General features: G+C 32.9%; 3 protein-coding genes and 1 long non-coding RNA gene across 5 annotated transcripts; 1 reads left to right on the top strand and 3 right to left on the bottom strand.

Moving 5' to 3' along the window:
- The first annotated feature begins 1,401 nt into the window (after positions 1-1,401).
- On the top strand, positions 1,402-3,047 carry LOC127080512 (uncharacterized). 2 transcript variants are annotated; one of them, XM_051020822.1, is made up of 5 exons: positions 1,408-1,799; positions 1,885-1,935; positions 2,035-2,168; positions 2,267-2,361; positions 2,519-3,047. In XM_051020822.1, the coding sequence occupies exons 1-5, from the start codon at positions 1,539-1,541 to the stop codon at positions 2,704-2,706; spliced, it is 729 nt and encodes a 242-aa protein (XP_050876779.1). In that variant the 5' UTR covers positions 1,408-1,538; the 3' UTR covers positions 2,707-3,047. The 2 variants fall into 2 exon arrangements, with proteins under 2 accessions (XP_050876780.1, XP_050876779.1); XM_051020823.1 differs by lacking the exon at positions 1,885-1,935 and having other exon boundaries at positions 1,402-1,799.
- A 180-nt stretch (positions 3,048-3,227) lies between these two features.
- Positions 3,228-4,245, bottom strand: LOC127080513 (uncharacterized). Its single transcript, XR_007788024.1, has 2 exons — positions 3,530-4,245; positions 3,228-3,420 (listed from the first exon to the last, which is right to left on the bottom strand). It is a non-coding gene; the product is annotated as an uncharacterized LOC127080513 (long non-coding RNA).
- A 4,947-nt stretch (positions 4,246-9,192) lies between these two features.
- Positions 9,193-9,783, bottom strand: LOC127079438 (uncharacterized mitochondrial protein AtMg00810-like). Its single transcript, XM_051019817.1, has one exon. It carries the CDS (start codon positions 9,781-9,783, stop codon positions 9,193-9,195), a length of 591 nt encoding a protein of 196 aa, XP_050875774.1.
- Positions 9,784-17,790: 8,007 nt separating this feature from the next.
- Positions 17,791-21,310, bottom strand: LOC127080510 (uncharacterized). Its single transcript, XM_051020821.1, has 2 exons — positions 20,806-21,310; positions 17,791-18,079 (listed from the first exon to the last, which is right to left on the bottom strand). The coding sequence occupies exons 1-2, from the start codon at positions 21,085-21,087 to the stop codon at positions 17,864-17,866; spliced, it is 498 nt and encodes a 165-aa protein (XP_050876778.1). The 5' UTR covers positions 21,088-21,310; the 3' UTR covers positions 17,791-17,863.
- Between the last annotated feature and the right edge of the window lie 1,523 nt (positions 21,311-22,833).

Genomic DNA, 22,833 nt, shown 5'->3' with positions numbered 1-22,833 from the left:
TATTGAAAAGAACAATACTATATTTCTAGGAGTGACAAAACGTGTCGGGTCCCGCTGGGCCGACCCATGCACCTGCCAAAAAATGACGGACTGGGTTGAGATTTTGAGTCCGCCTACTCGTTTCGCCCGTCCCGCCAAAACAAAAATACCCGCAGGCGGAATACATAATGGGGCGGGGTTGACCCGCTAGGCCGTTAAAAAAAATTGAAAAAGAAACTACCTAAAAATGTCCATGACCACTTTTAAAAGAAAAGCATATGGCCCAATAATAATATCCATTAAAAAGAAGGTTCAACTTGTTCTAAGAGTGCATCTAATATTCTTGACCTTGATGATGAGAATTTAGCTTTAGAATGCTTCACTCTTATTTTGTTAGGCAATGTTATTATGGTTTTGGTTGGTTAAACTTAAACTTTGATGTTGTACTTAATACTTATTATGATTTTGATTGGTTGAACTTAAACTTTGGTTGCTTGGTGGTTAAAAGTTAATGGTTTCTTGATGATTTAACTTAAATATTTATTTTGGTTGGTTGAAACTTGAAAGTTAATACTTATCGATGATTCTACTTCTATTTTAGGTAAATACTTGTTGAAGATTCTATTTTTGATTAAAGGATAATACTTTGATGATTTTAGTTTTTGTCATTTATACTTTCTAATTGTTGGTTTGATGTTTTTTTTGAAATGTAAAAAAAATAGTCTTTTAATTTCTTTAAAAAATGAAAATAAAATAAAATAAAAAAAGGTGAGCAAGCCCGCCGCCTGCCAACCCGCCACCTTGGCGGGACAGACTAGATTTTCATGCCCATATTTCAACTTGGCGGACATGTCCTTCCTGCTTCTTTTTTGACGGACTTTAGGCGGGGCGGGGCAGAACGACCCGTTTTGCCATCCTAATATTTTCCTTATATCTCTCTTATCTTTTACTTGTCCGAATTAATACTCCAAATCTATTATATTTTTTACATCTTTCTTTCTTTTCACAATATTCTTTTATCTAATATTATTTTTTCTTTTCATTTACTTCTCACAATCAAACATACTATAAATGTAAGAATGATCGGTAAAAATCTTATACATGTGAAAAACTGAAAGAAAAAAAAATGAAATCTATAAATTTAAAAACAACATTAAAAATAATGATGCTACATAAATATTTTTTATACTCTCTAAATATTAGAGTAATTCTAATTTATGCCTTTAAAGGCACACGTTAAAAATTTATAAATATAAAGTTTGTGTTGAAAAAATAAATAAACAAATTAAATAATTTTTTTTAATAAAATCAAAACACAATTTTCAAACACAAATCTTTACACTCAACATTAATTTTTTATTTATAAACAAATAATTACCCTATTTATTATTGATTTGTCACCATCACCATCGGATAATTATTCAATAAAGATGACGAGGAAATCTTATTTTAATGGAGTTGTGTGTGAATGTAGCAAATAGAGATCCAGTGTGGATTGTTCGGAGACTGCAAGGCAGAAAACTCTTGGTCACCGTGTCAACCACCACAACTCCACAGAGATGCTAAACTCCCTGCGTTTTCAACCTTCAAACCACCCACCCGTTTCTCTAACCTCCACCATCAACAACACTCTCTCACTACAACAACCTAACCTCTCCTTCACTAAACCCACCGCACTTCCCAAACTCATCTCTTCTTTCTCCTCCCACTCACCTCAACCGCCACATTACATCTCCACCGTCGGATCTTCGTCGCTCAACCCCTCCCACTGGAAACTCACCCAGCGCCACCTCACCCTCCTCCAAGCCTTCGCTCTCGTGGTACCTTACCCTATCTCTCTCTAATTACAATTTCAATTTGTCGATTCCTCAATTGATTTTAGTTTTTTTTTTGTTATCGTCTCAGACGGCGATATTTACAACGTGGCTTTTTGGTTATGCAATTCCCACGATTCTGGTTTGTGTTTCTGTAAAGCCTTGTTTGGTAGTAAACAATTGTTTCTCAAATAGCTTAATTTAAAATCTGATATAATGAGAGTGATTAATAATAACATAGGCTTTCAAGAAAGCGGCAGAATCACTTGAGAAGGTTATGGATACAGCAAGAGAGGAACTTCCTGATACCATGACTGCAGTTAAATTATCCGCCATGGAAATCAGTGACTTAACCACCGAGCTCACTGATTTTGGGTAATTGCTTTTTTTTTTTCTTTCTTAATGTAAATGACATTAAAGTTAAAATTAGAATAACAAAACATTGGTTGGTTTTTGTTTCTGTGATGATGCAGACAAGAGATTACCCAAGGTGTTAGAAGCTCCACTCGCGCGGTTCGCTCGGTGGAGCAGGGGCTTCGCGGTTTGACCACTATGCCTTCTTCTTCAGGTTACTTACTAAATTATGAGTATGAGTCTTAACTAGTAGTTAGATTTCTATAATTTGAGTTTGTAGATGAATTGTAAAACTATTATATTGTGGCTGCAATTGCTGGTAATTTAAAACTATGTCTTTTAAGCAATGTTGTTCATTTTGTTATATATAGCTTCTTTGCAGGGAATGGAATACAGCCCCTATACTGAGCCTGATTCGGGTGCACTTTTGGTGGGAAGAACCGCAAGGGACATGAAAGAGGGTATTATTAAGGGTCGTTCTATGTTGAAGATGTTTTTCTCCCTTGCCAAATTTTCAAGTTTTGCTCTCAACTTTATCACTAGACGTGGAAAAAGGTAGAGGCCAGAGAAGTTGCATGATTTCTTCAATGTGAGCCCTGAGCAGCACCAAGGTTCTCTTCTCTATTGTTATATGAGCTTCTGTTTTTTGGTTGTGTACTTTTGACATTTTTGTCTTATTACATATTGCAATAGAGATGTTTCCCTTTAATTGAAGGCTCGAGGCAATAGGGTAGTATTATCAATAATGTGTATAGAAACCTAATAGGAAGAACAGATTTAGTGCATTTCGTACTCTACATAAACCTTAATACTAGGATTTGGTGTTTCAAACTCTTGTGGAATTCACTTGCGAACCTGTTTATTCCTTTAGATAAAACCAGATACGAGTTGTGCTGATTAGATTCTTTTTCTCATTGTTCCAATGATCTATTATTCCAACTGTCTATGAAAAGATAACGAATTCGACGTCATAACATATCACTGAATGACCGATTATAAAACCATCTTGCGGGACTACTTATGAATGAGATAGGTATAAAAGGCAGTACAATTACGTGGAAGCTACTTAAAAAGATAATCTAACTACAAAATCAAAACATTAGATAAGGTTTAACACCTCTGTGTCTGTTCTAAAGAACATAACAATTTATACAGTAGTACAGTTACATAAGCCTCAAATGATGTCTCAACCCTCAAACCGTGAACGTGCTCCACCTAACAATATGAAGTCTCTGATTTTATTCTCCATATTCAGTGCTACTGAAGTTGACCTCTACATGCAATATAGAGAAAGTATAACTCATGATGACACGATGTTAAGATATACTGTAAAAATCAAGAACATATATTACAGTACACCATAGAAATTGAAGAAAGCTTACATAGTGTTGTTGTATAACTTTTAAGAGGAGGAAAGATTGATTTGAGGTCCACGTCCTGCGCTCAAAGGAGGTTTTGGAGGCCTTTTAAAGGCTCGTGATGTTATGGATGATGTTACTTCACCATTATTCTCAACAACACGGTATTGAATATTTTCAGCTGATGATGGATCAAGACCTAGGCATTTGGAGAAAGCTTTCATTACTTGTTCTATGAAATGGCATGCTGATTCTCTTTCTATCTGCATCGTATCCATATTTATTTCTCTTCTGCTGCTGCCTCTTGAAGATGGATTTCACTAGTTGTATGGTTTAGCGTGTGGCTAAATAGCTAGATACTATGCAACAGGCCAGTTTGCTTTTCGAACATGTCCCAATAAGAGACACCTGCCACACAGTGTGCATATGTGTTTGTCTATTGTTGATTAGCCGTCTATGATTTTCTGGAAGGAAACATAATTTATTTTCTACATTACAAGAATTAATTTAAGTTACATGTCATTTTATATATTTATAATTAAATTGATTTTTTTTTTGAGATTTTTTTTTCAAAACTTTAAGGTCTCAGTCAGCCCTAACCAAATTGCAGTCGGCTCTGACCAAAGGATCACAAGATTTGATCAACGACTACACTTTCTTTAGTAACTAGTAAAATATTTACAGATTGATAATAGTAACTATATAGATCCAATAAATTATTCAAATAAACATTAAATAGTTGATGAAGATGAATGAAATAGACAATGGCCTGTTAGAAATGAAAATGAAGAACAGCATTTTCTTAAAAAATGTGGGTTTATATAAAGATTTGAGTTTTGAAAAAAAAATCTATTTTTTAAAGTTGAAGATGATATGAACTTTTTGAAGATTCTGTAGAAAATTGATAACATGGTTAACATTTAAAAATGCAAAAGAGAAAATTTGAAGAAATAAAATGATAAAGGCCTAAACGGTTTTGTAGAATTAAATTATGGGACTGCAAAGCATTTTGGCCTAATTAATGCATACCATTATTTAAATTTGATTGCCACCAACATTTTCTTAATTGTATATCATTTTCTATAAATATAGTTCATTATTAAAGTTAAAAATAAAATATAAAAAAATACACAAGTTAAAAAAAAGGCTTGGACAAGAAATTTAAAGTAAAAAACTTTAATTGATATTATAGTATATGATACATTTATATAATATATGATTTTGATATTTCTATTATGAGAATATTATGAGAATAATTTGTATAAGGTAAAAAAGTTAAACACAGTATAAAAATGTACGTCATCCGGTTGTTATTATTATAGATAAATTTACCTTTTTATTACATTTTATAATTAATATATTTATTCCATATATGATCTAGATATACTTACAGTCAAATATATTTAAAAAAAGTCAATTTTATTTATAATAGTGACTAGAGAATATAGTTATAGAATATAATTGTTATACAATTGGGAGCATAAAATATTTTACAAAATGACATCATTGAAGCAACACATTTTTTTATATATATCATCTTCTATAAATAGCAATTTATTTTTGATATTTATATACCATCTTTTATAAATAGCTCATCATTAAAGTGAAAGAAAAATGACAATTGAAATAAAAGACTTTGTTAATATTATGTTTTTTTTTTTTCCTTTTATATATACATTATTGTTTTTTAGGTAAAGGGAAGCAAGCATCCAAAGCCTAACCAATTTTATTAGGAAAAGAAAAGGAAACATGAACCACAAACAAAACAAGAGCAAAACTCTAATGAGTTGAATATGAAACTTGACATGTCAAATTTGTTCCTAATCAAATCTTTTCTAACAAAAAATCACGTATATGATTCCAAAAACATATAATTTTACAAGGTTAAACTAAAGTTAGCCAATGAGTCAACATAAGTATTTTTCTCCAAAAAAAAAAAGAGAGATGAACTAGTTCATTCTATGAAACTTGATATGACAACTATCACATTTGTTCCTTAGAGTCCAAGGAACAATGGAAGCCTTATTGAAAGGCAGAACAATCAAGGATGAATCAGTCTCAATAAATATACCATTAACTTTCATGTTGAACTTGTTTATCCAAAACTCCAAAACATCAAGAACTTGCTCAAAGTAGTGATCAACTCAGCAACCAGTCCACAAATTAATTTAGAACCCATTTGATAGATTTAATAGAATCAATAGAGATAAATTATAATATATTATTTAATCAATGAATAATCAATAATAATAGAAACGATGTACCTTGTCGAATTGAGAGACTACCTGTTGGCGAATTGAAGAGACTGCCGGTTGAGGCGGGTGAGGATGAGAGGATACTTCCCTCATTGTTGTTTAGGGTTTTCAGAGTATGATAATTATCTAATGAGACGACAATTAAATAGCTAAACGGATGAGGGAAGAGACCGTATCAACCAAAGAAGGTTATTTGAAACCCTAAAATAATCTTAAAAAGGTACCAACTTTAGACAAGCATAAGTATTTGAAAAATAAATCAATTTTGAAATTTCTTTTCACCGTCATAAAATAGACAAAATTATGAACACATAGCAAAAAGAGAGTAATTTCCTGCCTTGCCCCACATTTGAAAAAATTGTCCCAATATACCCCATTTTGAAAAAAAAATCCCAGTCTACCCCCTTTTTTAGTGGGGCCTCGCCATTCCATTTGACGAGGGACTGAAATTCTTTCTTGCTTGTAAGCTCGTCACTTGAAGTGACGAGGCATTAAAGCAATTCGTTTTTTTTTTAATATAGTTTCAAAATAAATTTGTATTTTAGTTTCCAATATAGTTTTAGTTTTTATCTTCTGAGTGTACCCCCTAATCAATATTTTTAATTATTATTTCTCTCACCTTACATTAATGGTAATTATAATACATCAATAACAATAAATATAATTTGGTAAAATTGATACAATCTTTTATTTATCATATGTTTTTTAATATCTATGAAAATGACATTTATTTTAGAATGAATAGAATAATAAATATATAAATTAATGTCAAATTCGCTATCAAGCATGTGAGAAAAATATGGAAAAATACTTTTATTAGAGTTAATTAGCAATCATAGGATCCCAAGAGCTTAGACATTATGTTTTTATATTGTATACTTATGAACGTATAAATATTCTGTTTTGACATCAAAATTTACATCTACATTATATTTTATTATTCACCTATACGGTGAATAATAAAATATTATAATAGTAATTATGTTTTTTTTTTTAAATTAAAGAATACTGATAAAAAATTATGTGATTAACTAATTTATAATTTCATTAATCATCATTTTATATGTCATTAATCAACTTTATTTTACTATTAAAAATTATTCTTATGGCTTAATGTATATTTTAATTCTTTAGCTTAATTTAATATTAACAATTATTAGTATTTAATAGATTTAGTATTCTATTTACACTTCCTATTAATTAATTATTATTAATATTAATTAAATACTATTTAAAAAAAAAAAAAAAAAAAAAAAAGGAATGCCTGCACCTCCTCGTCACTTGAAGTGACGAGGCCATGAAGCCAAAAAATTTCGCTCACCCCCTCGTCATTCCATTTGCCGAGTCCATAAAGCAAAAAATCTTTTAGCACCCCCTCGTCACTTGAAGTGACGAGCCCAAACTTAAAAAGGGGGTAGACTGGGATTTTTTTTTCAAAAGAGGGTATATTGGGATTAATTTTTGAAAAAAGGGGTATTTCAGGCAAAAACTCGTAAAAAGAGTGGCTCAAAAGATTTAGGGATCATCAAGTTACGAGCCTTTGAAATTATGAAAAATAACAAAAATAAATAGAAAAAAAACAATGAATAAAATAGGTCTAGGGTGATGGGGATTCGAACCCAAACAATTATGGTCCATTCAGACACAAAATCCAATTAAATAATTCATCAATGATTAGTGTTTTATAAAAATTGACTTAATATAATTTATTAATATTTAATTATGTGAATCCACATTTGATTAATTAAATAGTTAATCTATCTAACACCATCGGTCAAAATGAAGCAAGTGTTAGTTTTAAGGACCGCAAAGTCCAAAGAGCGGAAGAAATACGGTTCCTGATAGGCATATAATCCTTGAGGGCCATCCATTTCAAAATATGAGCCCAAGGCTTTCCATGCAGCCAACTTGGATTGATCATGTCTGCAATAGGCTGGAGATGAATTTACTTAGGTCTTCCTCTAAAGATAAGAGCACCCAAATAGTTGATGGGAAACAACCAATGTTGAAACCAAGGTATGTTGCATTAGAAATGGATCCATAAAAAATAGTTGACCACTTGGCTTGAGGCCATTGCATATCTAGTGAGGAGATCTTTTAAGGCTACCAAGTTTGCCATTCTGCCATTGTAGTGTATCATGATGTCATCAGCATGCTGACATTTCTAGAAGCTTTGATGAGATTGAGCTTACCACAATCCACAAGTCTAAAGGAAAAAAGGAAGAGGTGAGAGGTCGTCACCTTGTCTCACTCCTCTGCTACAATGAAAGTAGCAATGGGGCTTACCATTTATAGAATTGGACATGCTAGCAGATTTAAGAATTGAACCTTATTGAGAGCAAAGATGAATGAGAACAGAACTATGAACAAGATTAAGCTTCTATTGGGTGTTGATATCTGCTAAGAGATCCTAGTTTTAAACATTATAATATACCCGACTAAGAGATTATCATTTACAGTTACTTCAACCTAAATAACTTTCAACAGCTTTTCACTAAGATAGTAATATTTAATGATATTTTCAACTTATTAACACATTTACAAATGCTTTTCACAAGATAAGTTGTTTATGTTCATACTCCTACATTAACTCACTCAAACACATCAACTTAGTTATCAACGATAACAAAATGAAAGTAAACAACATTAAATGTTATAATAAGAAAAAGACACTAATTTATCATATAATTGTTATAGTAGCAGAATTATAGAAACGGAGCCATATTTTTTATATCTAGTAATCTCATCGAGAAAAAGATACTAAGATGAAGATGGAAGAAGAAAGAGAGATAATTGAAATAATAAACTACTAATATTCTTCAAAACGTTTACGGTAAATAGTTACACACTACTACTCTATTGACAACTACGTTTATTTATATACACAAATAATAATGTCACGTAAGCGAAGATGCTAACCTACACTAGTTAGGTTACGTTTAACAAAATTAATATTACTACTGAATATGGATTACTTCTAACACAATCCATTAATTCATATCCAGTTAATCAAAACTAACAACACCAATTTCATCCCTCAAGTAAAGAAATTGATCAGTCTTGATCGCTTTCATTAACACTTCTGCAAGTTGCTTCTGAGTACTATAGTGCGTGCATAACTTCTAGCACTCAATTCTGAACTTAATTCCTCAGACAGTAAAACTTAGTCTCAATATGCTTGCTTCTCCCATGCAACACTGGGTTCTTGGCAAGATTGATTGAAGACTTGTTATCAATCATCAACTTCAGAGGCTTGTTTATCCTGATCTTCAGATCCTGTAGTAAATTTAGAACTTAAACAGCTTGACATGCAACCACAACACCTATAATTTATTCAGTTTCACAGGTTGACAAAGCAACAACTAGTTGCTTCTTGGAACACCAAGAAATAAGATCTCCCATATACTTAAACAAATATCCAGAAGTATTTCTTCAGTCAACTTTGTCTCCATACCAATCAGAGTCTGAGTAACACATCAGTTCTGAATTAGCTTTTTCACCATAATGGAACAAGACTCCATACTCCAGATCCCTCTTAATATACCTCAGAATCTTGACAACAGCTTGGTAATGAGACCACTTCGGTTTACTCATGAACCTACTAACCATTCCAAATGCATAATAAATATAAGGTCTGGTATTACACAAATATCTCAAAGAGCCAAACAATAGCTTGAAAGTTGTAGCATCTACATCATCATCTTCAGGATCAGAATCCAATTTGTGATATGTTTCTGAAGGGGTGACCACATCCGTACAATTTAGCAACTCAAATCTCTTCAGAAGTTCAAGTTTATACTTCAGCTGATGCAAAATGATACCCTTCTCAGAGTATAAAATCTCCATCCCTAGAAAATATACCATAATTCCCAGACCAGTCATCTCAAACTCATTCATCAACACCTTCTTGAACCTCATTATCTCATCTGAACAACTTCCTATCAATAACAAGTCATCAATATAGAGACAGACTAGAATCATATTGCCTTCAGAAGTATGTTGAACATAAACGCCATACTCCATCTCACACTTTCTGAATCCTTGGAGCTTGAAAAATGAATCAATTTTTAGACTCCAAGCTCCAGGAGCTTGTTTCAGTTCATACAAATTTTTACGTAACTTGTACATCATCCATTCCTGATTCTTTTTCATAAATCCAAAAGGTTGTGACACATATACCTCTTCTTGCAATGGACTGTTCAAAAATGCATATTTCACATCTAAATGCGTCAGAGGCCACTAACTTTGCTTTGTATTTTCCAATTAATTCATCTAGCTTCAGTTTCACCTTGAAAACCCATCTGACGTTGATGACTTTCTTCTCCTTTGGAAGCTTAGTCAACTCTCAAGTCTTGTTTCTTTCTATAGCCTCAAGTTCTTCTTCTATTGTCTTCAGCCACACTTTCTTCTTGAGAGCTTCTTCAACACCAACTGATTTAGAGTATACTAACATGACACACTGAATGACTTCTCCCTCATAGTCTATTTCAATATCTTGCAGCATGTCAAACTCTGTAAATATTCTTGGAATGTTTCTGATTCTTTATGGCATCTGGACTTGTTCATAATCTTCTTCGGACGTCAGAACTGTATCAGAAGTTCGAACCCCATAAGTACCACCTTCAGAGGCATGACCACCTTCAGATTTTGGAATATTCCTAGAGTCTAGATCTCCACCAGAGTCTGAATCACCATTAGAATCTGGATCAGAATCAAATTCACCTTCAGAGTCAGACTCGCCTTCAGAGTCACCTTCAGAATCATGTTCTGGTTCTGACTCATCTTCAGAACCTTCAAATTATGAAGTATCTTCAGAAGTTAACTCAGGTGTTAACATCGCACCAGAGTTAGATTGGGACTTGTTCCAATCCCACGCTTTTGATTCTTTCACAATAACATCTCTATTGAATTCAACCTTGTTAGTGACATGACAATAGAGCTTATAAGCCCCTTACTATGGTACTCTACAAGCAACATAACTCTGCTATTGTCATCCAACTTCCTTCTCTTAGCATCTGGGACATGTTTGTAACAAACAAAATCAAACACCTTCAGATGGCTCACACTTTGCTTATTTCCAGTCAACTTCTCTAAAGGAACAATTTCCTTCAGCTTTTTGGTTAAACACTTGTTAAGCACATATGTTGTAGTGGCAACAGCTTCTCTCCACAAGGTGTGAGGGAGCTTCTTCTCCTTCAGCATGCTCCTTGTCATATCAAGAAAAATATGTTTCTTCTTTCAGTAAGACCATTGTGTTTATGAGTGTATAAAACAGTCACCTCATGCTCAATTCCATTCTCGTCACATAAATTCTTGAACTCTGTAAAGTTGTACTCATCTCCACCAAATTTTTCAGCTTCTTACCACTCTTTTTTTCAGCCTTCACCTTGAACTTCTGAAACTCAGCAAACACGTCATGCTTAAACTTGATGAGTGTTACCCATATCATTCTTGTGAGCTCATCCACAAATGACACAAAGTATTTATTTCCTCCTAGTGAAGGTACTTCAAATGGTCCACAAACATCAAAATACACTACTCCTAAACCATACATTGCTCTTGGGGCTACTTCTGATGCAAATGGCAATCTAGGTTGCTTGCCTATCATGAATATCTCACATGACTTCTCAGGCTTCATGCTCTTAGGAATTCCATATACCAACTTCTTAAAATTCAGATGCCCAAAGCTTCTGAAATTAAGATGCCTCAATCTCTTGTGCCACAACTCACGGTCACCTTCGGTGTCTCCTATACTAAGGCATTTAGTTTCAATTGTATCCACATTCACCTTGAATGTTTTGTTGCTTCCCTGCTCAGATTGCATAATTAACTTCTGATCAGAATCATACAACTTCAAGAGATTGTTCTTCATTGTAACTGAGAAACCTGTCTCAATAAGCTGACCTACACTCATCAGACTTCTCTTCATGCCGGGAACATACCAAACATCCTTGATCAGGACAGTTTTACCATTCTTCACCTTGACTTTGACATTTCCCATACCTTCAACGTTGAGGTATTGATCATTAGCACATATGATCTTTGTCCTCTTTCTAGAGTCAAAATCAACCAGCCAGTGTTTGTTTCCATTTAGGTGATTTGAGAAGCCAGTGTCCATATACCACCAGTCTACCAAACACACACTGGCCAAACTTCTTACAACAATAGCATTAAACCTTTCTCTTGTCATACTTCTCCTTCCCTTTATGAGCACCTCTTCTTCCTTTTAGAAGTTGAGGTTTCTGACTTCCGAACACCATAAAATGTCTTCCTTGCTTCTGACCAAGAATGCTTCTGATATTTCTTACTAGAAGCTGCTTTCAGAGCCTGCCACTCTACCTCCATTTCAGAGTGTCTCTCAGTCAAACACAATTCTTGTGCGTCTAGACTACTTTGCAACTCTTCGATTCTCATGGTGCTAAGATCCTTAGAATGTCCAATTGCTACAATAATGTAATCAAACTGAGGAGTAAGAGATCTAAGTACCTTCTCAATGATCTTTTCTTCTGAGGGAGTTTCTCCACACGACTTCATCTCATTTATGATCAAAAACACTCTCGAGATATAGTCAGGTACCTTCTCATTGTTCTTCATGCCAATATTCTCATACTGCTTACATAAAGACTGAAGCTTGACCTTCTTTATTGATGCACCACCGCCGTAACACCGTACCAGTGTGTCCCACGCAACCTTCGTTGTCATCGAATCAACAATTTTCTTAAACACGTTCACATCCATACAATGATGGATGTAAAACAACGCCTTCTGATCCTTCTTCCTCGGATCATGCCGAGCATTCCTCTACGCATCCATTGCATTTGCTGGAAGTGCAACCGAAACGTAATCGTCGTTGACAAGATCAAGAACATCTTGAGCACCAAACAAGACACGCATCTGAATCATCCACTGATTCCAGTTCTTGCCATTGAACACTGGAAGCTTAGTACTCAGAGTACCGTTTATGTTTATCTTCAACCTTGTGTAATTAACTCAGATCTCACTAAACACTAGTGTTTCCCAATCCCGCAGAATCAAGAAATGTGATTCTATTACGATTCCTATAAAAAAAATCAACACAGATTCAAGAAAAAAAAATCAATCACACAACGCCTCACTGTTCACTCGTGTTTCGTTGCGGATCTTAATCGGAGCTCTAGATACCAATTATTGGTGCACAAGATGAAGAAGATGAAGATGGAAGAAGAGATAGAAGAGAAAGAATTAAAATAACAAACTTCCACTACTATTCAAAAAGGTTACAGTAAATGGTTACACACTATTACTATAGCTACACTTGGACAGAATTTTCAAAGCCCGATAAATTCTGTCCGTAACTGTTCCATAACAGATTCGTCGGTGGGAATACCATAACGACTCCGACTTGGACGATCTTTTCAGAGTCCGGTAGACTGCATCCAAGATGAGTATGAACTTGTTTCCCTACCTCATAATAATTCCCCAACCTCATAAAATTCATGGTATGTAGAGTACCTTTTTTAATTCTCCAATTGGAGTCAAGATATCATCTGCTTGATCTTCTCAATAATCAAGGTCCATCAGGTTCACCTTCAAAGTGCTTTCTGTCATAGGACGCTTCTGCTGAATCTTCTTTTTCAACTTAAAACTATCTTTATATCATTTCCTAGATAATCCTTGATCACCTCTGATTTGTTCCAACATGTCCACCTTTTAGGGGATACTTCATCGTTAAATAAAAGATAGATAGTATAACTTCCAGAGCATTGAACGTCGGCCTTTCGGTCATGATGTTGTGGGATGATGATGCATTCACTATCATGTACCTTACCCTAATGCCTTTTACATTGCTTCCACATCCAAAGATGGTCATGATAGGTAGGTCTCCCAATACTTGAACTTATTTCCTGGAGAAACCGACTACGATGCCCTTGAAGGGTAATAACTCTGACGTATCCATGTTCATGTCTTTGAAGGCATCTCGATATAGTATATCAGTTGAGCTGCCTAGATCAATCAACATCCTCTTGACACTCTAATCGTGAATTTGTACTTTTATGACCATCAGGTCGTTCTCGTGCGCCCCTTCTGAATGTTATCTTAAAAAACCAATGACAACAGGCCTTCATTCCTTTTCAGATAACGGATTATGTGACACATGCATTATTGATCAGCGTATCTTTTTCTGGTCGAGTTTATTTCTCCTCCATCAACAAAACCTCTTGAGATGGTATTGAGTATGTGTGTCGGGCCATCCGGGACTCACGTACTTCCTCAATGTTCTTTCCCTTGTTGGCAGAGAGATTCTCTGAGTTTGGCTCTTCCTTAGAAGGATTTATCTTTCCTATTGACCCTTCTACCTCCTTTACATATTATAGTAATCGTCCTCTTTGGATCAGAATCTCGATTTCTCTTTTTAAGTGGTGATCGTCTTCCATATGATGGCCTCTCACACGATGATAGGCGCACTATGCTTCTTCATCCATTCCTAACACATCATTGGCTCTCATAGGACAAATAGGTTATGGTATCAACTTGAGATGATACACTTCTTGCAAAATGTCAGCACACTTTGCATTGAGAGGAGTAAAATTCTTAGTGAAGTTGTCATATGACCTCCGGGAAGGTCTTGCAGTCGATCTTTCCCTCGACCCATGCTTGTGGTGTTCTTTCCTGGGCCCGAATTCTTCATGCCTAGATTGTGTATTTTCTTTAGCATCTCAGGACCTTTTCTCCATGTTGCTTTCCTCCCCATTGACATAACATTCTGCTCTGCTCATGACCTTCTTCATCCTAGTGGTCAACTTTTGCGTATATGATTCGTTGAAATGATAGACTTTTAAACCGCATTGGAAAGCTCCTATGAACATCTCTTGATTTGGATGGGAGACTTTTATGTTTTCTTCATTGAACCGTGCCATATATTTCCGGAGGGACTTGAAGGATCCCTGACAGACTTGAATAAGCTGGTGGTAGTCACCTTTCTGTGTTTGCTGGCGAAGAAATGTTGTACCATTTTCTTAATCAAATCTTGGTAGTCGGTAACTGATAGTCTATGCAGACTAACGTACCAACGTAATGCCACATCTTTGAATGTCCCCGCCATGAGTTTGCATTTCAGGGAGTCAAAAGCTCCGACTATTGCCATCTGATTGTTGATTGATATTATGTGCTCATAAGGATCACTTTTGCCATTGAAGGATGGCAAAAGCAGTGGTTTGAAATCTTCTGGGACTTGATCGCCCCAAATCGTCTCTGAGAGAGGTTGAGGATCAAGGAGTTCCTTCTCCTCTTCATCCTCCTTAGAGTTTTGTGACTGGTGTAGTGTGTGGATACTTTCCTGCAAAGATTCATTCTGTTGGCGCAGATTCTCCATAATTGTAAGTAGTCGTGCCATGTTTGATCGGGTGCGAGGTTCACTCCTGCTAAAAGATGATCGAGACATCGTATTTCCATGGTGAATATGGTGAAATGTTTTGATTTGCGAGGTTTGAGAAAGTTTTACCGAGACCCCGCGGTGGCGCCAAATGTTTTTTTTTCTAAACACTATTTGAATAAATCTTCCTGAAGTTAGCCAGGTTATGTCACAATCATCCTATTTGTTAGGAGGTATTAGTTGCCCCCTTCCTCGTTGGAAAGTCTCATTTTTATATTCGTCCACTCATCAATGGCCCTTAAAGGGGCGCCTCTTCATATCCCATGTTAAAGTGACCTCATGGTAACGTTTGTCGTCTTCCCTGAGTAACGCTTCTTCCCTTAATTTTTGTAACTCCCATGCAATCATGAAAATATTTCATAACCGTCATCTTTGACTGTCCGCGTTGCCTCCTGACACCCTCTAGAAACCAGATCCGATTTGTTCATCTACCAAAGTCACTACGTGACCGGATCCGACTTACTTACGTCTCGTAATAATGTTATCCTTGATCGAAATTCGACCTACTTTGGATTTAAGTCATCTAACGTGTTTGCCATTTTGTATCCGACCTACATAAACTCGGTCTTTAGGAATACACTCTTAATTCCTTTATTTTGAGCATCTATTCCCCCGGGTTATCTGAACTTAACACTCATTAGAATCTCTAACACAACTATTTGATAAAAAGACTACTTTAATTAACATTAAACAAATTTAAAGGAGAAATTTAATATTTCTTACTATATTTCAAGTTAACAATCACTTACAAAATTTTATGATACATTTCAAGTTAATAATCACTAAATTTTTTTATGATACAAATGAATGGGTTTATTGATTTGGGTATACTAAAATTTAAGATGAGATGTCATTGCCAATGGCAATCATACTTATTGTGCAACCTGTAATGGTGAAACCTTATGAAGCCGAAATAAATCTTGTTCAGTCTAATGCTTCCAGTTGAGTTGCTGGTGTAGTAGCGACCTAAATTCACTGCATTCAAACAAATCTAGACCGTTCATGTAAAATTCAATGGTTTAAAATACACAAGTAGAAAACAATTATTTATTGTAATGACCTAGGTTAACTCTGCAGTCATCTTTGAGTGCATAGAATCCAAACCCGTGTAGTAAGCATAAGGAGCAATGGACAGAAAATTGTATGTAAGAATCTTCATTTCAACGTGACCGAGTCCTAGGCTAATCTGCGAGAGATTTGAGCCATTTGGTCAGATTGAGGAATAGGAGTATTATTTTTTTGTCAAGCACTAATTTTCTCAATATCAGATGTGGTAGGGTCATGCCAGACGAAACGTAATCATTCAAATAAAAAAGGTAGAAAACCATCTCTATCAGCCACCTTATGTTGGGCGGTGTTTAAATAATCATGCATACAATTCAGTAGATAGAAACCATTTAATAGGTGACTTAGAAATGAAAATGACATTTATTTAAAGACGGAGGAACTAGTCAAAACACATCAGGTCTAATTTATTACTCAATCATGTTCTAATTTAAAAGAAAAGAAAATTGTTTTTAAAATTTATTAAATAACTAATTAATTTAAAAATATATAGTAGATTAAATATTTATTTAATAAATTTAAAAACAACTTTTATTTGATGATAAAAATCAGAGAATATCAATATAAAATTATTAAATTAAAGTTTTTTAATTCCAATTGGATAAGTATCATTTTGTACACGTAACAATATTTATATTCAAATGTTTTTGTTTTTTTTAATAAATCAACTTATTAAGTATAAGTATGTTTTAAGAGTAAAACCAACCGTTTATAATACATAAGAGAAAACAAAAATATAAAAGATTCTAACAAAAAGATTACATCCCAAAGTAAAAACAAATTACAATACATAGATGAAAAAACTCTATAACAAAAGAAAATTACATCAAAATTTAAGACAAGTTACAAGATTTAACCACAAAGTATTTAAGTCATACCTAAAATCTTTTTTCTTTGCTTTTAATCATTCCAAAATAATTATTTTAACTTTATCAAACAACTCCAAACATATATGCGCCTTAGCTCCAAACACATAATTATTTTTTCTTTTTAAATATTTCAGTTGCACCTCAGTTAATAAATAATTGAGACTTGCAAAACTGATGTGCATGAATGACAAAACTAATTTTAATAATAAAATTACATGTTAACCATCAACTGAATCCATTAAAAATTGAAAGGATTGAGTAACGAATTGAATTCAATTCAATTCAACTCAACTCAATTTATATACATTATAATCAAAATTATTTAAATTTAAAATAATTTTTTTTTTTTTATAAATAAATTAAAATATAAGGACAAAACCTATAATAAGACTTTATAAAACTACATAAATAATTTTTTTTATTATATTAAAAAATATATAATTAATATACCTTAAAAAAATAAAAAATCACTTATTTATTTGAAACAATAACTTTTCAAACAATCAACTATTGTGGAATAGGTTATTAAAACAGTATGGACTTATCTTCAGGATTCGTTAGTTTTAATTTTTTTTTTGTGTTTGTTGTTAATTTTGTTGAACTGTGCAGAATATCATTTATACCAAAGAAGCTTTCTTTTTTCCAAACAAAAATAGTTAAACTGACTGCAATTAAAAGAAGATATAAGAAAACTAATGAATGAACTTTTTATTTAACGAATGATATTTACAATAACATGGTTTTCACATTTATATACTCAACTTTCTTTTCTTTTTCTACATTTTTGTTTTGATGAAGTACCAAACGTGGAATCATCAAGGCCAAAACATTTGAGAAATGCTACCGTGGCTAATTGAAAAAAATTGCAAGGGTGGGAACTCAGCTTTGAAGACTCTTCCTCCTCCAAAAGCTCTACGCTTCTCATGCTTGAAGATGTTTCTATCTCACCTTCAATACTTAGGTTCTGCACACCCTGTTAAAACACCCAATGTATATCATTAAATCACCTACCTCAAATTATAACATGGACGATCTTTTAATGCATGACTTATTTGATAAATATTTCTTTATTTAATATTTATAAATTAAAAAATGATTGAAAGAATATTTTTCATATGTGTAAGCCCCTCTATAACTAAATACAAACCACTCCCAACGGATCAACTTGGTATGGATGAAATCATTCACATCAAGACCCTCTTGAATGACAAATTTAGCATCAAGGATTTAGGTGAACTCAAATATTTTCTTGGTTTTGAAGTAACCAGATCCAAAGAAAGGATTGTTCTATGCCAAATAAAATATGTTCTTGATCTCTTACAAGACATGTGTTTGAGTGGAGCCAAACCTTGCAACACTCATATGCAATCTCACTTGCAGTTACATAATGAATATGGTAAAATTCTATCTGATCCAACTGCATATAAGAGGTTAATTGGCGGGCTTTTGTACTTGACTCATTCAATACCATAAATCTCTTATGATGTAAGTAAACTCAGTCGGTTTCTCAGCTCATCAATAAATGCCCACATGTTAACAGGACTTCATGTGCTCAAATACCTCAAAGGTAGCCCAAACAATGGTCTCCTTTTTAGTTCATCAGCTGATCTCAAACTCAGGATTTTCTGACTCGAATTGGGGAGCATCCCCTGACACAAGAAGATCAACCACATACATATGTTTTTTTCTTGAAAAATCATTAATTAGCTAGAAAAGCAAGAAGAAATCAGTGGTGTCTAGATCTTCATCAAAAGCAGAATATCGAGCTTTGGCCCAAGCAACATGTGACGGACAATGGATTCTATATTTGCTGAAAGATTTTCACATATAGTATAATTCTCCAATCATGACCTATTGTGATAACAAGTCAGCCCTTCATATTGCAGTAAATCTTATTTTTCATGAGAACCAAACATTGTCATGTGGTTAGAGATAAGGTTTAAGGTGGGACAATCAATTTGCTGCCAGTCGCATCAAAGGAAGAAGTAGTTGACATTATGGCAAAATCCTTGCACATAAGTCCCTTTCTCAATCTACAAAATAAGCTTGGAATGATTGACATCTATTCCATCTTGAGGGGAGACATTGAATGTAAAAACACAGTGAAGAATATTGAGATAACTTGTTAGTCAAGTTAACTCAACTATAATTTTTTTGTTGGCAAATTGTGCATAAAACAAAAAAAATAATTTTTTAATAATTTTTTTTCTAATTTTACAAAATTATAGCACAAGTCAATACGATTGGATGCATTTCCAACACTTAAATGGTATAAAACACATCATATTGTGTAGGATAAAATGCATCTTATGCCATAATACTTAATAATAGGACTAAATTTCGCACAGCATATAATTTTTATAAAATCTATAAATTAGAAATTAGAAATGATAAAAAACAAATAAACAACAATAAGTACATAAATTCATTGTTGTCTAATAATAGTATTGGTGGTAAATGAAAAATTAGAAAGAAAAAGATTGAATAAGTAGTAGCATCTTAATCTTTCTTTTTAATTTGAAATAATAAAAAATTACTAATGACATGTCAACGAATTGAGTCACCAGAAATAAAAAAGAAGGATGTTGTTTTTAATAAATTACTCCCTCCGAATTTAAAAAAAAATTAAGATAAATAAAATTAATAATAATTAAAAAGTTGTTTTTAATAAATTACTCCCTCGGTTATATAATGAATCATTCATTTAAAAAAAATATTGATATAAAAAAAAGTAACAATAATTAAAAAGTACAGTTGCAAAAAAATTAATTTGTATCATAAATTAAAATATATCATTTATTCTAAAATATTTTATTATTTCAAATAGGTGATTTATTGTGAGACATTGAGAGAAATTAAGAAATTCAAACTCAATAATCAATCAAAATTATGCGGATTGATGAATACACTTCAAAATAAACGGATTTGGATTTGGATAATTAGTAAGTTGGTTTAACTTTGAATCGGCATCGACTCATGACCCGGACCATGAACATTATGGGAAAAAGCTACATTGAGTGCCAAACAGCTAAGAGAATTTTTTGGAAAAGCAAAGAAGTATGGATACTTTCAATTTCTTAACTTCTTTAAATTGATGGATTGAAGTAAGAGTAAGTACAGTAATGATTTTTTTGGTCATTACCCTCTTATGCTTAAAGCAAAAGTGTTAGTAATGCATTTTTTTGTCTTTACCCTCTTATGCTTAAAGCAAAAGAGATAGTAATGCATTTTTTTTTGTCTTTACCCTCTTATGCTTAAAGCAAAAGAATTAGAAATTAGAATCTCACCCTTCATTTTATTATTGGAAATATTTTTTCAACAAGACACCAATTTCATATTGGCCTAAAATAAGCAAATATCATGGTTAGGACAAGAGGGCCAGTGTCGTGGCTCCATTTACATTTCCTAATTTAGACACCACCGCATTTTGAAAGGATAAAATCCAATATAGAAGAATTATTGGATGCATTATTATCATAAATTTATTTATTTTCGCATAATTTTATTTATTATGTAACAGCTAGTTAATAATATTAATAATATCTTAAAAAAAGTGGAAAAAAATAATAAAGAAAAAAAAAGTCTATGTTTAGCCAAATACTTGAATTTGTTTGAGTAGAGGTGGAATTAAAATTAAAATTCAAAAAACAGAAATAGTAATATTGATAAGAAAGAAAAAGTTGGTGAAATAAAACTAACCTTCAGCATAATATCGTGGTGTTGACCGTTATTTGAAACAGGGGTAATTGAGTCATTATAGCCTGTTAACCGTGGTTTATCAATCTGTTGAATCTCCTCGAAACGGAAGCTTTTAGCCGAGACGGAGGAAGTTTCCGGCAAGATGGAGGCGGGGACGGAGGCGTCGTCATCAACAGAGATTGTGAAACAATAGAAGAGTGCAAAGAGGAGAAAGAGAACAATTAGTTGAATCCAAATCAGCCATGGAATTCGAAAGCTCCCTCCCGCGAGCTCGTTAAACATGTTAGTTAATTTCTGAACATAAAATTTGGATTTGAATTTGTTGAATGTAATGATTATGAATTATGAACGGAGAAAGAGAAAAAAAGTGTGTACGTTTTGGGGAGAGAAGAAGTAGAAATTTTTGTTGGTGTGGGGTGAAGAAGTGAAAGAAACGTTAAGGTCCAGAATAAGGAAAATGAAGTATAAATTAAAGTAGTTAAAATGACACGTAGGCAATTACGCGTGGTTGGCAATTTGCAATGCTTTAAACCTTTTTAAACAACAAGAAAGAAAATGATGGGTAGCTGGATCCTAGTGTGCATCACATGCAGTTAGTTGAGGTCGAAATCGGTGTGCGTGACGGTAACATGGAAACTACTTTTTTATTTTTTGGGTTGGGTGAAGAAAGGTTAATTTCTTTTAGCAACAACTTGTGCATAATTTAGTGTTGATGACAAATATTATAATCCACGATTTCTATATTTGTGTCGGTTGGCTGAACTTAATAATAATAATAATAATAATAATAATAATAATAATAATAATAATAATAATAATAACTACTTAATAATAATAATAATAATAATAATAATAATAATAATAATAATAATAATAATAATAATAATAACTGCTTAATAATAATATTAATAATAATAATAGTAATAACTGCTTAATAATAATAATAACTTTATTTTTCAATCTATTAAATAACGTTTAACTTATCTTTTTAATCTGTTAATCAATGTTTCATGAATACTAATCAGCATTTCCTTAATAATAATATGAATTATGTTGTCTTGTGTTTTAAAATTTGAATTGTTCATCAAATTAATCAATCTACTAAGTTATTGGGTAACGGATCAGATTAGTGGATATGATTGGACTACATAACTACTAATTTGATATAATCCAAATTAGAATTAAAATATATATGAAGTAAAATTTTAACTTAATTTTTATAACTATAAAATCTATGAAATTATTAATTCAAATAAGTTGATAACAATATATACTTGTTTAAAAAGTACCATTAGCACAACTCTTTATTATATAGTGCTTTTTTTTTTTAGAGTTTAGAATATTTAATTGTCTTTATTGACTCCCTCAGAGTTGTGAAAAGCTTTATATATATAATTTCTTTTGGAGAAAGATCGGAGAGTCTTTCTATTCAAAAAATTATATATATATATATATTATATATATATATATATATATATATATATATATATTATATATATATTATATATATATATATATATATATATATATAAAGCATTTTGGATCTAGGTTAAAGAATCATATGGTGGTTTCTTAAGCTCCATTTTTAGAAAACGTTGCAAAAGAGAGAAGTTGTTCTCCCTTGATTTAGTAGGGGGCAATTTTCCTCCATTAACTACTTTCTCCCGTCTTATGTTCCTTGGACATGTCATCAGCCATGTTCATTAGGTGAACAGGTGCTGAAAACCTAGTTCGAGCAGCCCAAGCTCCTTCAGGCAAGGTTGAGTTTCTCTTTACAACTTTGGAGTTCATGCGTTCGTACAATCTACGTTGTTTCTCCGTTTGAGGTTTTTTTTGGCAACGTCGCCCTTCAGGTCTCTTTAATGACAATACTCCATTATTATGTGGTATATTTGTTGGTTTTCTATTGTTTCTTAGCACCTCCATGTGGACGTCTCAATTTCAACCGACAACATGGATCAATGTTGTATACCATTGTGAACCAGTTGCCTTAAGACTGGATGATTGCAAAAGATCATTTGTTAGATC

Source organism: Lathyrus oleraceus, chromosome 5 (genome assembly GCF_024323335.1).
Source record: "Lathyrus oleraceus cultivar Zhongwan6 chromosome 5, CAAS_Psat_ZW6_1.0, whole genome shotgun sequence".
Classification (NCBI taxonomy): Eukaryota; Viridiplantae; Streptophyta; class Magnoliopsida; order Fabales; family Fabaceae; genus Lathyrus; species Lathyrus oleraceus.
The sequence above is the reverse complement of the archived record's forward strand: the minus strand, read 5'-3'. Positions and strand labels throughout refer to the sequence as shown.

Bases quoted from the DNA above. Each gene is read 5' to 3' on its own strand.
- LOC127080512 (XM_051020822.1), top strand. From the start codon at position 1,539: ATGCTAAACTCCCTGCGTTTTCAACCTTCAAACCACCCACCCGTTTCT. The intron at 1,936-2,034 runs GTTTGTGTTTCT...ATAATAACATAG, and splicing joins ATGCAATTCCCACGATTCTG to GCTTTCAAGAAAGCGGCAGA. The intron at 2,362-2,518 runs GTTACTTACTAA...TGTTATATATAG, and splicing joins CACTATGCCTTCTTCTTCAG to CTTCTTTGCAGGGAATGGAA.
- LOC127079438 (XM_051019817.1), bottom strand. From the start codon at position 9,783: ATGGAGTATGGCGTTTATGTTCAACATACTTCTGAAGGCAATATGATT.
- LOC127080510 (XM_051020821.1), bottom strand. From the start codon at position 21,087: ATGTTTAACGAGCTCGCGGGAGGGAGCTTTCGAATTCCATGGCTGATT. The intron at 18,080-20,805 runs GTTAGTTTTATT...GTGTTTTAACAG, and splicing joins ACCACGATATTATGCTGAAG to GGTGTGCAGAACCTAAGTAT.